Source organism: Myripristis murdjan, chromosome 14 (assembly GCF_902150065.1).
Source record: "Myripristis murdjan chromosome 14, fMyrMur1.1, whole genome shotgun sequence".
NCBI lineage: Eukaryota > Metazoa > Chordata > Actinopteri > Holocentriformes > Holocentridae > Myripristis > Myripristis murdjan.
The window spans coordinates 27,081,120-27,096,213 of record NC_043993.1 but is presented as its reverse complement, the minus strand read 5'-3'; the positions used below and the strand labels follow the sequence as shown (position 1 = coordinate 27,096,213).

Genomic DNA, 15,094 nt, shown 5'->3' with positions numbered 1-15,094 from the left:
GATGACCAGGCCATCCTGGCCTCCGCAAAACAAAGCTCTCTTTCTACACCATAGGAAAAGGAGATGACATCATTCTGTCCATACAAAGCCTCAGACATCCCACTCTTTCTTTGCACTGGTGAAAAAAAAAAAGGTCTATGGTGTGAGGACATTTCACTGTATCTGAATAATAAGGGGTAACTCCATTTCTGTTACGGGACAGATTGTTCTGTGCTGTTAGAGTGGCGCATAGCCTTGTACTCTTGTAATGGTTAGTGTTGGGTTAATGGAAAGGGGCAAAATATTTCTTTGGTATCATAAAAAAGGTGTTGATTTTATGTTTATGGGCTGTTGAATCAACATTTTGGACATTAACCACTCTCGTCCAAGTTAGAAATCAGCCAGTTCAGACTTGAAACTGAAAAAATACAACATTCAGAGCTGCTATACAAACAATGAATGGAAGAATGCTTCACGATCTGGATGCCTGTGCAGATAAGGAACACTTGAACTTGTTAGCTGGCAGAGTGGGAATTTCTTTTGGGTTTCAGGGATCTTTCCCACCTGCTCCCAGTTGGGAATTTCATTTCTGTGCATGAGGTCGCTCGTGCTATGCATGTGCTGAATGAGTGGGGGAGCGCATAAGAGGGGAAAGTCAGTGCAAACTGGGTGGCTCAGTGCAATTATGGTATCAAAAATTCCACTTTCAGCTCCACCTCCACAGACCACGTTTTAGTGCACGTTCTCACATTCTGTTTATTTTTGTGGCTTTACTTACACATGCACATAAACCTCTTTTATACATGTTTTTTTTTTTTTTTTTTTTTTTTTTGGCCCGTCTCACGTGAATACATTTGTCAGCCACTTCATTACTTGCAACCGACAATATCATACACGTACATTTTATTGTGATACAGTCTGCTGTATCTACACATGTGGTTACTGTGTGACTCATTGCTGGTACCAAGTTGCCGGAACCACAGTTGAATTCTGAAGATGCAGACGTGGTGGCAGAGATAATTCCTCTGATGCCATCTAGTGCCAGCGACAGAGCAATTCAGTTCATTCCTGTTCAAACTCCAAATATACATACACCCTCCATCCTTTCATCTAACATCAAAGCAAGGCTTCTGTGCAAGCACCTCAAGTCCTGTGAATTTATAATAATGCTAACAAGTGAAAACTAGTTAGTTACATGCTAGAGGACAACGTGATAATGTTCATTATAGTAGACTGTGACTTACTCATTGTCCAGTGTTTACTATAAATGCATGGATCTGCAATATCTTCTTTAATTTATTTTTGTCGGTTAAATGTATGTATTGATTGTACTGCAATACTCTGCCATATTCAAGCACGTTTCAGATGGTTTTAAGGCTGAAAAATGTAGGTAGTGATCCTTCAAACGAGCACAAAAAACAACTCTCATAAGAAAAGAAATATTTATTATAGGTTGTGTTTCAAGACAAAATAATCTTTGCAGTGAAATGCATAATTCCCTCTTCTGGCATTATTTGTCTTCCTTGTCGACACACTCAACACTTAAGACCATTCAAAGTTCACATTGTACAAACACTCAAAGTAAATCTCTTAAGATGGCATTCTCAGTGGGCTATTATGGCATCACTTTGTACTTCAGTACTAAAGGAATCATGGAAGTAGAAAATAAAAAGGAAAAAAAAAAAGTCATGATTGAAATGCTAAAATGTAAGCACAACTTTTCTTGGTTGTGATGATCTTATAAAATCTTGTTAGTCCGCGGTAGTTTGCCTTGTGCAGTTACAACATTTTCAAATATATAAAAACAAATCTCACCTCACAGTAAAGAGACAAAAAAATACATTCAATCAATAAGAGAAATGTCACAATGAAATGAATAGTCCTCCAGGTCCAAGGACATACAGAACTTGTGTACTGATATTTGAGATGCACTGTGTTTGCATACAAGGACAAGGGTAGGCCTTACCCCTCCAGAGCTTCATAACAGCTGTTGTGTATGGCACATTTAGGAATAGAATCTCACATATGAAACCTACAATAATAATAATAATAATTATAATTACAAAAGATCATATAAAAAGAGTTTGGGATGATTCTGCACTCATTAATATGTGTAGCTGTTATGAAGCTCTAGTTTAGCAGTTATGAATATGTCATGAACAGGGAGTCAGAACTGTTACAGCGAAGGAGTGTGTCAATAAACTGGGTACTATTGCTCAGGCAGGCTCACGTGGTGGTCAAACAAAGACAGCTTAGTTGTAGCATACCGACAGCCATTCTGATTTTTTTAAAAAAATAAATTAATAAATTTGAATAAATTCAGTAATTTTATGAAGTTGGTGTTGCGAGTATATCAATCACCACACATTTCTGAGCAGCATGCAATGATTTAAAATGAAAAAAGATCATTAAAAAAAAAAAAAAATTAACTAAATGTCCCGCACATACTTTCATACTTTTGTAGTAAAACAAAAGTTACATATGATTGGTTTCAAATTATTATAATTATCATTAATAAATGTGTTAAAAATAAAATAATCCAATAATCCACCACCTATATATTCCCATGTAAAAACCAGGCATCTAAGGCGTTATAAAAAGACATGCGCTGTAAGAAATCCCTTCATCTGGTTGAATATAAACCTCACATTACTGCATTTCAGGACAAAGTGTTTGTTCTCCACTCTGCAGGTTCACCTTGTTGTCCATGGCACTCAAAGCCCTTCTTTTGGGTTAAGGTTAGAGGCTCAAATCGTTTGAAGTGAAACTCTTCTTTAATGCTCGCAGTCACCATTCATTGGGTGAGGAGCCCAGCTGTGGCCTTTATCAAGGAAAGGAAATATTTTTTGACAACAAAATCTTGGCTGGTTCTAGCGCGGGGGTTCCTGAGGCTTGCAGTGCCCGTCAAACCTCTGACTGCAGAGAGAAATGAGGACACAAGCATGCTACCCCTTTTTTTCCCCTCGTACTCTACAAACAGAAAAAATGTACACAGGTCATATTGCTGTTGGCTATTCAGAGATAACATAAAAATGTGCTGGTGTCACTATAATTTAACTTTAATCTACAGCTGCACGAACTGTTTTTAAGAACTGATCGAGTGTCCTTTTACATGCCGGTATGTACTTTGAGATCCCTGGGCAGAGGATTTTTTTTTTGTCTGTTCAAGCGGCCCGGCTGAAATTCGGGCCCTGGGGCTCTGGAACAATCTGCCCAAGGAAATCAAGTCGGAAATCGAGTCAGTGATTTCTTTTAAGTCCCTTCTTAAAACATACTTTTATTGGAAAACCCTTCCTGATTTTACATGAATTCTTCTTTGAACTGTCTTTTCTTGGTTTTTATACTTCCAATTGTTTTGTTGTTTTTTAAACCTGATGAGATTATGACTTATTTTATTCACTATATTTTATTGCTGCCTTTGCAAGGCACTTTGTAATGTGGATTTTTAAAAAGTGCTCTATAAATAAAGATTACTATTATTATATAAACTACCAAACACATTTCACTACTCCGACAGTCCGACAGCGGGCTAGAACCAGACCCTAACAATTAATTGAGCTAACGAAACGCCACTGCGTCTACAAATGAAGCACACAAAATCCACACTGTCCACGAGAGATGGAGGTCGTAGTTACTCTCAGCTGAATGTTAAGGCCATATCTTTTAGGAATACTGAATGCCAGAAGATTTTTTGACTAACTTATTTTTTGAGCACACCCAATCATTCCTAAAAAAGGGGAGCTATTATTTCTTTGGCAGTTCAAAATTTGCTTGGATCACTGTTGATTTTCACTGTCAGATTAACCACTAAACAAATCAATATATGTGGAAGGTCTGATATCAGAAAAGTAAGCAAGTAATGAAGCTGACATGATGACATGACAGTTTCTTCAGTGACTCTAGTTAAAAGCTGAGATTCATTTTATATATGAAATAACAAAAAATGTGCATCTTGTGTGCCCATTTTGGTTTCTTGTGCGCATGCAATAGCCTCACCGCACTCAATGCCGTAAATATATAAAATGCAGATCATTATTTTGGTCACAGCAGGGCTCCCCATTTGAAATTTCAACTGGCCTGTGGCTTGCCGATATCTACAGTGACATTCACATAAAGAGGGAGCCTCTCTATTGACAAAGTCTTATACAAACAGTTCTTCAGGCCGTCCTTTCTCCACACTTGGGGTGTGCGTCCCAGCAACCGCATCCTGTAGAAAAACAAAATTTGTCCATTAGATTAATACAATTTGCAGCATGAACGATGTGTGCGTTTATATATATGCATGCATCCATAATAAGAAGATCTGTGTCTCTGCATGCACTGACCTGTCCTTATTTATTTCATTGCCACTGTCCCGTTTATGAAACACCATGGTATAGCGAGCTACATCAGGCGGTGGGCGGACAATCTTCATTTTCTGAAGCTCGACCCTGCCCCACACACACACACACACACACACACACACACACACACATAGAGGAACCACATTTATCAGTGAGTTTATAAATGAACACCATATCTGGATAAAACTATGCATTAAAAACTATAAACACCTCATTTGTCCAGGTCTAATAAATACAAAGAATTAAACATGCAGTGGTTCGAGGCTCACCTGATGCGCAGGTCATCATCCTCTCCACCCCAACCCCAGTAAATGTTTGAAAATCCATTCACTTTATGAAACTGGTCTTTGGTCATGGCTGTGACTCCTCCAAAATATCCTTTGTAACGCAGCCTGAGAAAGGAACAAAGACAAACAAAACCACTCCAGGTCACTTTTTTTTCATTTTCAAGATGAATGGTACCAGTAAAATGCCTGTGATGAATACCAGCCTGCCATATGTTCATGCAGCGTTATCCCACAAAGTAATATAAATTTATACTGCCTCAAGACTAATGTGTTTTAGATTTACTCTTAGTCACAGACTTACTTGTATCCTGTGGCATTCCGGCCAACGACCAAGTGTTTGGGCTGCTTATCACAGATGTATAAATTGTAATCATTCTCAGGAACAAGGTCCACGTCGTGAAAAATGAAGCACTCCCAATTGTAGTCCTTTAGTGCCTCCAAATACCCAACGTTTAGTAACTTGGCGCGGTTAAATGTCGCATCGCCAGCCTTGAAAAGCAAAAAAACAATAAATTCACAATCTTCTAATTGTAAATCATTAGCGAATGACTGCTCAGTACACACACACACACACACACACACACACACACGCCTCTCTCACAAATCACCACACCACCAACACTGAACCGGTGACACTTTGAAATGACTTCATGGCATTAATGTTTTGCTGTGGCAACTTTTTCAAGCAGCCAAAAAAATGTAGCTGATGTTGTAACTGATTTGTCTTTGTGCTTTATCTACTAAAAAAAAAAAAAAAAGATATACTACAAGAAGCAGGGTGTCAGAGTCAAAGACTTTGCCTTTACTTGTGCAGGGCAGTGAACACCAACCTCCATATCATAAACTTCAATCCTAGTGTTCTAGGTCAACCAACTGCCACAACTTTTTTTAAATCACTGAGTAATACAAAATTTAGTTTGTTCTGTAGATTTGAAACATTTTACCTTTACAAAATTAACAAAATGGAAAAATGATGTGGTTGTTTACAAGCAGTGTTGCGGCGAGACTGTTTGTGCACACACTATATACACAGCACAGACTAAAAAGTCAGTCCTGGGCCTAAAAATTGCTGACTCACCTCTCTCTGTCTCTGTATTCTGTCTCTCTCACCCACACACACCTGATTCATTTCCTCTTGGAGTCATTCTTTCTTCAACCGAGTATGCGATTTAACTTTGCTCAAAGTTAATATAAATAATTTTCATGTAATATTTTTGTTTTTCTTGCATCCCATTTTGAAGTAGCAGTTTCTAACGCTGAACAGGATACTGATTGCTGCTTTCACTTGAACTTTTTCTGCAACAGCGGGTAAAACAGCACTAAGCAGTGCAAACTGCTGACTGGGATACTGTGCAGCAACCAAAAATAGAACAAAGGAATATCTTGTAGAAAACTCTTCAAAAGGACATTTTAAACCCCAAATTACCATTTTTCTGTTCTTTTGGTTTTGGTGCCTACCAAATGTTTCTATGCATGACAAATTGATAATAACTGTAACAGTAAATGATCACAATAAATATAATATATACTATAATAACAACAACAAGAGTTCTTACAACTGCAACAGGGTTAACACTGGCACAAAAGATAATAACTGGAGTTTTTACAGACATGAACCCCAAAAACATAATAATAATAATAAATGAAAGCATTGTGTGGCATAGTTCTGAACTACAGGTGGAGCATTACCTGCTGGATGACATAAATGCTGTAGTGTAGCTGCTGCCTCTGCAGAAAGGGGTGCAGGTGATGCAAGAGGTAAAGAAGGTGCTTCTCGCGGTTGCGGTGGGGGATGAGGATAGCGACGCTCTGCCTCGCTGTGCAGTCTGGAGGCCGATACTGGCCTTCAGCCACCGCTTTGTTTTCCTGCTCCACATCCTTCAGTGTCAGGGAGGACTCAAACGACAGCTTCAGGGCTCCTTCTGTTGAAACACAATTGACAAAATCAGGCTAGAGGCAGACATGGACACAGTTTCTCGTCTTTTACCAGCATGGTAAGCAATTCTCATGTATAATAGTGGCTTTACTGAATTTAACAACTGAAAACCAAACACTTTAACAGAGTCATTTCAGCTGGTATACTTATCCGTTCCCACACTAACCTTATATACAACACTGACAGTGTGTGGGTTTTATACACATTTCTGGACAGCAAATGTTTCATTGTAATGTTTGTAAACACTGCAAAGACAGACATGAATTAAGATAAAAAATGTTCCCAAAAGTCAGAGTCCTCGGCACAAAAACAAACATACCCAAAACTAAAGTGGTCAGATAAACCGCTGAATGCACGTTTTTAAGTTGGTGAAAAGAATATTAAGAACATTTTTTTAATGATCACACACTAGACAAGACTAAGTTCCTTTCAAATAAACTTACAGTGCAATTTAAGAATATGTGAACATATAGTTGTTATAGCTTGAGACATGTATGTCAGACACAAGGTTACAAGATCCAAAGTATAACCATGCTAAAGTGTAGTCACAGTAGCGTGCTGGGTAATATCCTGGCTGTCTATTAAATTAACAAATTCCTGAGTCATAGAATTGGTAGGCTATTATTAATATGTATATTCAGGTTGCCATTCAAAATAATTTCGTCATAACTTGGGATAATCAGTAACACCAGGTGAGATGATTCTGGAAAATAAGGTTAACTGCCTCAGTGCTCTATAGAGCGCAATAATGGGAACTGTGGGGTCGTTTTTCAGAAATCTGCCAGGGTGGAAACATACAAGAAAACCGATTTGCATAGATGGTGGCGATCTTTGAGCCAGGTTTCCACGAGAAATATGAAGTGCACATTTTCCTCAGCTGAATAATCATTAATCAAAAAACTCATTATTTGTCTCTTATCTACTATTCTACTATTCTCTGATGAAGTAAATCCATTAGGTGACTCTGATTTTCACTGAACTGTTTGTTGTGGGTTGTAGTCCAGAAGGGGGTGTCAGTGATCCAGTGAGGAAGGGCACCATGTTTGGTCCTGACTGTACTTGTGTCCTGGACTAGTCATAAAGATCTATATCAACAGAACAGGGACTGTTTGTTGACAGTGCTCATGTGCTTTGGTTACTAGGGTTGCATGTCTCTGATAAAAAAAAATTAAAAATTAAAAATTAAAAAAATTAAAGGACCTTCGCTCCCCAAACAGATATAAATACTCCATAAAAAATTGTATTTTGCACCGCATATGCAGACTTCAGCCATGAACTGAGACTAAACAACCTGCTAAAATGACGACTACCATGACTGAAAGGGGTGAGAGAGGACCGGAGACAAAGCATCAGTCATATGTTCAAGACACTCATAAAACTGCAGTGAGATGAGCATGAGTGCATTCTGGTTCGACGAGGTGGCTGCTAGATTTCGGTTAGCCTTCTTCTGAGAATATACATATCGTTGACAAAGAAAAGCCAACATTAAGTGTCTTAGTAAGGTGTTGAACAGCTTCAGCGCTCCTTGGCATAGGTTCTCCAAGCTCTACTGGAGTGATGGAGCACCATTCTCCCAAAACACACTGCACATAGCGAGGGATATTATAGTAGGTCTGCAGTGTGTAAAGCCCTCATTACAAAGACATATTTGAGAGTTGAGTGGCAGTGGTCTACAGCGATGTGGCCAGATGAGTCTCCATATTCTGGACACGTGGGCGACTGCATGTGTGGCGTCCATCTAAAGAACGCTACAGGCCTAAACGCTGGACCCCGACAGTGAGGGGGTCCTCTGCCTCTGTCAGGCTGTGGGGGGCATTTTCCACTTGTCCCCTTAGAGGGAAGACTCACTGCAAATCAATACAAAGTTATTCTGTGTGATCACCATTATCCTGTGATGACGCATATCTATCCTGGTGTGAGTGGTCTCTTCAAAGATGACATCTCCGTCCAGAGGGCACGAGGGCTTACTGACTGGCTTGATGAGGATGAAAATGATGCAGCCTAAATAATTTGCTGTGGCCTGCGCAGTCAACACATCTCACATATGGGAGATTTTGGGGCGAAGTGTTAGGCAACACTCTCCACCACCTTAATCAAAACAAATGAGGGAATATCTTTTGGAAGAATGTTCCATCTGTTCCACAGACCTGTAAGATCTATGCCAATGAGCACTGAAGCTGTCACTAGCACACCTATTATACTTTTTGTTTGTTTGTTTGTTTGTTTTCTAAATTTGTGACTAGGCCGTATGTTTTTTTCAGTTAAACCCAAAAATAAAAAAAATCAATAAAATCTCAAGAAAGAAAACAAAACAAAATGATAGAGAACTCTGTCACCTCCCTGACCAGCACTTGGTGTGTACTTACGAAGCAGCGGTGATTCCTCAGGGCACTTGACTTTTGGTGCTGGAGTATTTTGGAGATCTGTCACTGATCTCAAGGAGTTGAGCTCCCCCTCCAGAGTCTCTCCTTTATGAACAGTTTGTACCGTGGTGGGGGAAACCTGAACAGATTTCATTGTTTCACCTGCAAAGGTAGCAATCCATGCCAGCACTGAGAGAACAAGAAGGAGCAGGACAAAATACTTCCCCCTCCGTAAAAACTTGCACACAGAACAGAAAGCCATGACTGTGTGCCTGATATCAAAACTAGTAAAAAAAAAAAAAAAAAAAAGTGGCAACAGTAGACACTGTTAGTGATGTTTTATGATGTTTCTTCTGTCCAGGACATTGCAGTGAAAATACGGCCGGCCACAGATCCACTGACAAGTCATCCCATGGTGACCAAACATCCTGTTGAGTTTCAAGTCAACATGGTCACTGCAGAGTAAGCCATTCCAGAAAAGCCATCACTGAAACATAAAAAAATCCAGTTTCGCCGGAATGATGGTGGAGCAAAAACTTGATTTTTCTGGCACCTGCAATTTAATCAAAAGACAAAAAAAAAAAAAAAAAAAAAAAAAAAAAAAAAATAGCATGTTAAGTACATTTCCTAAATCACAAACACTTAAATTCAACCACAAATTCGTAAGGGCAATGGTGCAATAATATACCTTGGCAGGGCAGTTTTTAGTGTCAAAGAAACAGATCCAGTGCTTTTCAAACAGTGGGAGAAAGAAAACTGGGTGAGACCTCTTGTCTTATAAAAAGAACCAAGACAACTCTTTTCAAGAGGCTCAATTATCTTTTACTTTTGCTTTGTGTTGCCAGAGTTCACAGGCATTTATGTTGTTACCGCTATTCAAGGGCTTCCTGGATTGTAATTTTACACTGTAACAATATACACCTCCTATTGTGTGTGCCTTGACATGATGTAAGCATCACATAACTTACCATTTCAACAAGTAAGGCACACTCCCACATGAATAAATTACAGAAGACAGACTCTAAGCTTTTCTCTCATCAAAAGTGAAAACTTAGCCATTCCATTAATAATGTATTAGCTGCATTGTGGATACTAATAGTGCCAACCAAGTAAATGAAAGTCAATAATAATAATAATAATAATAATAATAATAATAATAATAATAAAAGTCATCGTGTAACAAACCATTACACAGTATATCAAATCACATCATAGTCAGTCTTAACTGTTGTTTTTAGCTGTAAAACGTCTTTATGTCCGCCGTTCACATTAAAATTGTGAGTGTGTTAGTTTGGGGGGCTAAAAAGCTCACGTCGGCTGATTATACACAAGACAGTTGATCTCACAGAGAAACACTACTCTACCTTTCACACCACGGAAAGCTCCTGCACCTCTTCATAAATGTCCATATTTAAGAGAAAGAGCTTGTCCTGAACGCAAGGTGACGTGTTTCGTGTCCGGATGAACTCTCCCTCTCAGGTGAGCTGTGACTGTAAACAGCCGAGAAAGTTACTTATTAGCAGAAATAACCGTAAACTAATGTGGAGCCGAGGTGTATTATCAGTTTATATGACAGTGTACGGAACTCCTCTGCGCCCCGTTACAATGCAGCGATGAACACACACACACACACACACACACACACACACACACACACACACACACACACACACACACACACACACACACACACACACACACACACACACACACTGACAGCTGAGCTAATATGAGACGCTTCCGTCTGGTGTGCGGAACAAAGATGCCCCCGGCGATATTACTGACCCCCCTTGCGTTCCGTGCTGGTTTTATACAGAAAGGTGCGTGCTCCCGTGTATGGCGCGGCCACACACACACACACACACACACACACTGAGGCAGGAGACCAAGCTCTCCGGACCTTCCTTTGTCCCAGTGAAATAGCTGCGACTGATTTATTGTCCACATGTAAATGCTGACACATTAGAATCGCCATATGTTTACCAAATGTAACGTCGCTTATGTTTAATAAATTAGAGGAAAGGACCGAAGTTATGCCGAGATATGTGGCTGAAAACTCACCACTTAGGCCACATGAATGATGATCCCCTTGCACAGTTTTACTTATTCAGTAACTATGTAGAATAACTCAGAATGAACTCAAAATCCGATGCAGTAAAGTGCTTTATTATATCACCGTAGAGCAGGGGCGGCTGGCCCATAGTGGGCGATAGTGCATTGCCCTCCTGAAGCCAAACGAAAAAAAGAGAGCTCTTAATATTATTGTCCAATCAGCAGCCCGAATATCGCTGTGACATAAGCAGCCTGAATGTCACTTTCCAACCAGCAGCCCCGCCCCCTGGGGGCGATCTCAGTCAGACTGAAAGCGATCTCATGGACTTAAATGTTGAGATTTCAGTTCATTTCTATGGGCCCAGGGAGGGCTTGCCCAAACATGATTTCGTCATACGCACTAATGCGTGCGCGGACGCGTCGGGCGGGAGACGGCAAGATGAACATGACTAGGAAGTGCAGCAACTCCATCATTTCATTCTGCTAACACTGATTTCATGGGCAAACTAGTAGATGACAATGTATCTGTATGGTGGAAGTGTTTTTATTGTGGAACCAAATTTACTGTATTTGAGGCATTTAACTTGATATAGCTATACAAAAATACTACAATTCATGTCTGGTGTTGCCATCTAGTGGTTGAACAGGAAAACCACATTAAACAATGCAATATAACACCAGGGCTCTAAAGTCTCACGCATTGGTCGTGAGACAGACGCATTTCAACCCGTTCACACGCCACACCTTGTATTTCTCACGCAGAGAAATTACAAATTATCTGGCAAAGGCAAAGAAGATTTCCAGACTACAGCAGCGCACTGACATGGATTGTGTAACAAAGCGAAGAGTTGCCACTCCAGTCTATTTTCAATGGCTAACAGCAGCACACTGGCTTAGCTTGTCTATTCAGAGAAGCGGTATCACTACTGCTCATTCATTGATAGCTGAATTGTTAGGTCTGTTTGATAAGTAATTAACATTTTTTAAAATAATAATAATAATAATTTAACATATTGTTAAATTACTGGAGTCAATATTTATTTTACAGTCAATATGAATCAATATGAGTCAATATGAATCTTTTACACCATGCCATCTTGGATTGGCACCTTTTACTAAAATAATAATAATAATAATAATGTATATTAAATAAAATCGTGATATCATGAGTACTGTCTGAATAACATACTTTAGTAATATTTTTTTCACAGATATAACACTAAAATGTCTAAGCACCTAGAGCAAAGTCAAAGTCCAGGCTTACATATTTGATTATTATTTTGTCAGGTGTGTACTGTAATGGTTTGACATTATATTTGACCTCCCTTGTGTAATCTGGTTATAGTGTATATTTTCCTTGTTACGATCGTGAACGCGCTTGTCGTGAACGCGCCGTGTACACGGGGTGCGAGAGCAGCAGTGCCCCCTGGCAGATGGTGAATTATATAATGTTCAGACGTCGCATTGGGAGTTTGATATGGTTATCAAATCAGTACCTGACAGCATAATGTCTTCAGCACAAAGCATACACCTTGATCTGTCTTTAAATAGATGTCCACCTGCTAGTCCTGGGTGTCTACAGTGGACAGAAAGTGCACTGATGTCTTTTTCAGAAATCATCCTGAGCATATCACTACTCCAGTATGTAAGTGTACATGGGTATTCTTAAATAGCAAACAATGGAAAACTGTGTTCTGTTACATAATAAATATATAATTCCAAATAAGACTGTGCACAAGGACCATCCTGTTAATATTTGTAAATTCTTCCCAGCTATAAACCACAAGTGCACACTTCATATAGAGAATAATCTCTCTCTCTCTCTCTCTCTCTCTCTCTCTCTAAAAAAAAAAAAGATAACAAAGACTGATGTATTACTCATGTTCAACAGTCCCAATTTTTCAGGAGTTGAATTTTATGTAATTAATTTTATTTTTATTTTGGCTGAACATTATATCCATAAAATGTTTTGACTTAAAATATGATTCAACTACTGCTGAAATTTTTAAACTCAGAAATCACAAATTGCCATTGAGACATTGCAACTTTACTCCAATTTGTTAACACACCTTAAGTTTTTTTTCTTTCTTTGTTTTCCCTACATTTTGTCATTTGTTGTTCATTTTTATACTTGAGCACATTTATATAATCTTTCCTAAAAAAAAAAAAAAAAAAAAAAAAAAAAAATGTATGTAACATGTACTCTGGGTACTTGCACTCTAATGCAGTTCAATGCAACAGCTGTGCCATAAATTCTACCTCTAAGAAGGTTTATAATGTTCAGTTTTTGTTGAAACTGTGGAGAATGTGTCAATTTAATTCTGTGTTCATTACTGAGGTTGCAGTTTGCAGAGGTCTTGTACTGGAATACATTATATTGAGAGGCGTTTCTAATTTTTTTGTCCTTCCTATTTATATACATGAGGGGGGCAGAAGGGTGGAAACACCTCTCAATAAAATGACGTCCAGTCCAACAGCAGCATTAACTATTAACTCAATGCCAAACACAGAACTGAATGAACACCTCTATTACTTTGACAAAAGGAAAACCTGAGCATTACAGGCAGCAGGAAAGCAAACTTTAGGGCAGCACAGTTGGATTGGATTGCATTAGACTGTGCAAGTGAACATAATAAAGTGGCACTGAGTGTATACTTCATATTTTTGACCGGAATTTAATCAAATAAAGGAGATACAGAGACAACAGTGCCCCCTGGCGTTCAGTAGACGCACAACGGGAACCAGCGTTACCGTGGAAATGGAAATCTCGATGTTCACGACACTGACGGTGAGATGGGATGACAGCAGGTTATATTTTAGTGATGTTATGTTATTTGACGGTGTCTAACAGCCACTAGAGACGAAAACACATTTTTTTTCACGTTTTAACATCTCATTACAAAACGCTGTTAGCTAAAACGAGGCCAGGAAACATTTGCAACAGCAGATTTTACGGCGTTTGGTAACTTAGCTCGGAAAGTTTCACGGTCGAGATGATGTAACACAGCAAACCACTCGAGACAGTCCGTTATATTGTTTAGTCGACAAAACGATATGAAAGATGGTAAGTTAGTTAGGTAGTTCAACAACCTTACCTGAGTGATTGCTAGCCTGCTCGTCTACTCTAGGCAGAGCAAAAACACACCACCAAGCGTCAAGTGTGTGTCAGTAAAACAGACTTCCGGCCGATGTATTTCAAAATAAAACCGCCCACCACGAAATTAGTGTGTTTTTCCCCCCTCGAAAATACAGTTACTGTTGTAATACTACCTTTTCAAAATTACTACCTTACTATCGTTGCAGGATATTATTATTATTATTTTGTTTAAGTGATAAAAGAAATTTAATCACTTTCCTATAGTACAATTTGAACTGAACTGCATCAGGCATCTTCTCAAGCTGCCTGATGTGTAGTTTCTGTTTTAACAAGCATTGAATAATTGGTCTGACAGCAATGGTTTCAAATGGTCATTTTTTTTTTTTTTATAAAGCACAGAAGTTATTCTTTTAGGAGATTACACTAAAATAGGACACTAAAATATTTATATATGTGAGTATTTCAATGCATTTTTGCTTTTTCATTTTCATTTTTTTCTGCTTTATTTTTGAAGGCAATATTTCCATGTAGGAAATCTTTTTTTTCTGCAATTCTCTGCCGGCTTGACTTTTCCCACCCGCATCCCACCGAGACCCGGGATACTCTGCCTCTGATTGGATGGAGCTCTTTTCCTTCATTGGTTGGGTTCAGGCATGACGAGTGAGATGGTTGGGCTCGGCGGTCACAGCCAATCAGAGGCAGAGTATGAGCGGGTCTCGGCAGAATGCGGGTGGGAAAAAAACGCTGGGGTACGTAATTGCATCCGGTTTACGTTTTTCCAAAATAAAAGTCATGCTGCATTAAATGGTCACTGTCTTTTTTCCTGTTATGCAAACCTCTTCTCAGCTGCAAGAAATCTTGTTGTTCGCCTCATGAAAATGAAAAGTGCTCACACCAACAGCAACAAAACAAACCATGGCATTTTCTGAAAACATGGAGCTTTAACATTTTTAAGCTATGAGCTCTTTACCCACGGTACTCATGTCTTTCACTTGATAATTAAATTTATCACCAGCATAAGTCATCTCTGAGAGGCT

The 15,094-nt window shown here is 39.0% G+C and overlaps 1 protein-coding gene across 4 annotated transcripts; it reads right to left on the bottom strand.

Moving 5' to 3' along the window:
• Nucleotides 1-1,407: 1,407 nt before the first annotated feature.
• Nucleotides 1,408-14,136, bottom strand: b4galt4 (UDP-Gal:betaGlcNAc beta 1,4- galactosyltransferase, polypeptide 4). Of its 4 annotated transcripts, XM_030069463.1 has the most exons (8): nt 12,745-12,754; nt 10,273-10,496; nt 8,912-9,461; nt 6,299-6,531; nt 4,911-5,098; nt 4,592-4,714; nt 4,305-4,409; nt 1,408-4,186 (listed from the first exon to the last, which is right to left on the bottom strand). In XM_030069463.1, the coding sequence occupies exons 3-8, from the start codon at nt 9,168-9,170 to the stop codon at nt 4,048-4,050; spliced, it is 1,047 nt and encodes a 348-aa protein (XP_029925323.1). In that variant the 5' UTR covers nt 9,171-9,461; nt 10,273-10,496; nt 12,745-12,754; the 3' UTR covers nt 1,408-4,047. The 4 variants fall into 4 exon arrangements, with proteins under 4 accessions (XP_029925323.1, XP_029925321.1, XP_029925324.1 ...); XM_030069461.1 differs by lacking the exons at nt 10,273-10,496; nt 12,745-12,754 and adding an exon at nt 14,056-14,136; XM_030069464.1 differs by lacking the exons at nt 10,273-10,496; nt 12,745-12,754 and adding an exon at nt 10,970-11,072.
• Nucleotides 14,137-15,094: the final 958 nt, after the last annotated feature.

Bases quoted from the DNA above. Each gene is read 5' to 3' on its own strand.
- b4galt4 (XM_030069461.1), bottom strand. From the start codon at position 9,170: ATGGCTTTCTGTTCTGTGTGCAAGTTTTTACGGAGGGGGAAGTATTTT. The intron at 4,715-4,910 runs GTAAGTCTGTGA...TTCCTTTCTCAG, and splicing joins CGGAATGCCACAGGATACAA to GCTGCGTTACAAAGGATATT. The intron at 4,410-4,591 runs GTGAGCCTCGAA...TGTGTGGGGCAG, and splicing joins GATGATGACCTGCGCATCAG to GGTCGAGCTTCAGAAAATGA.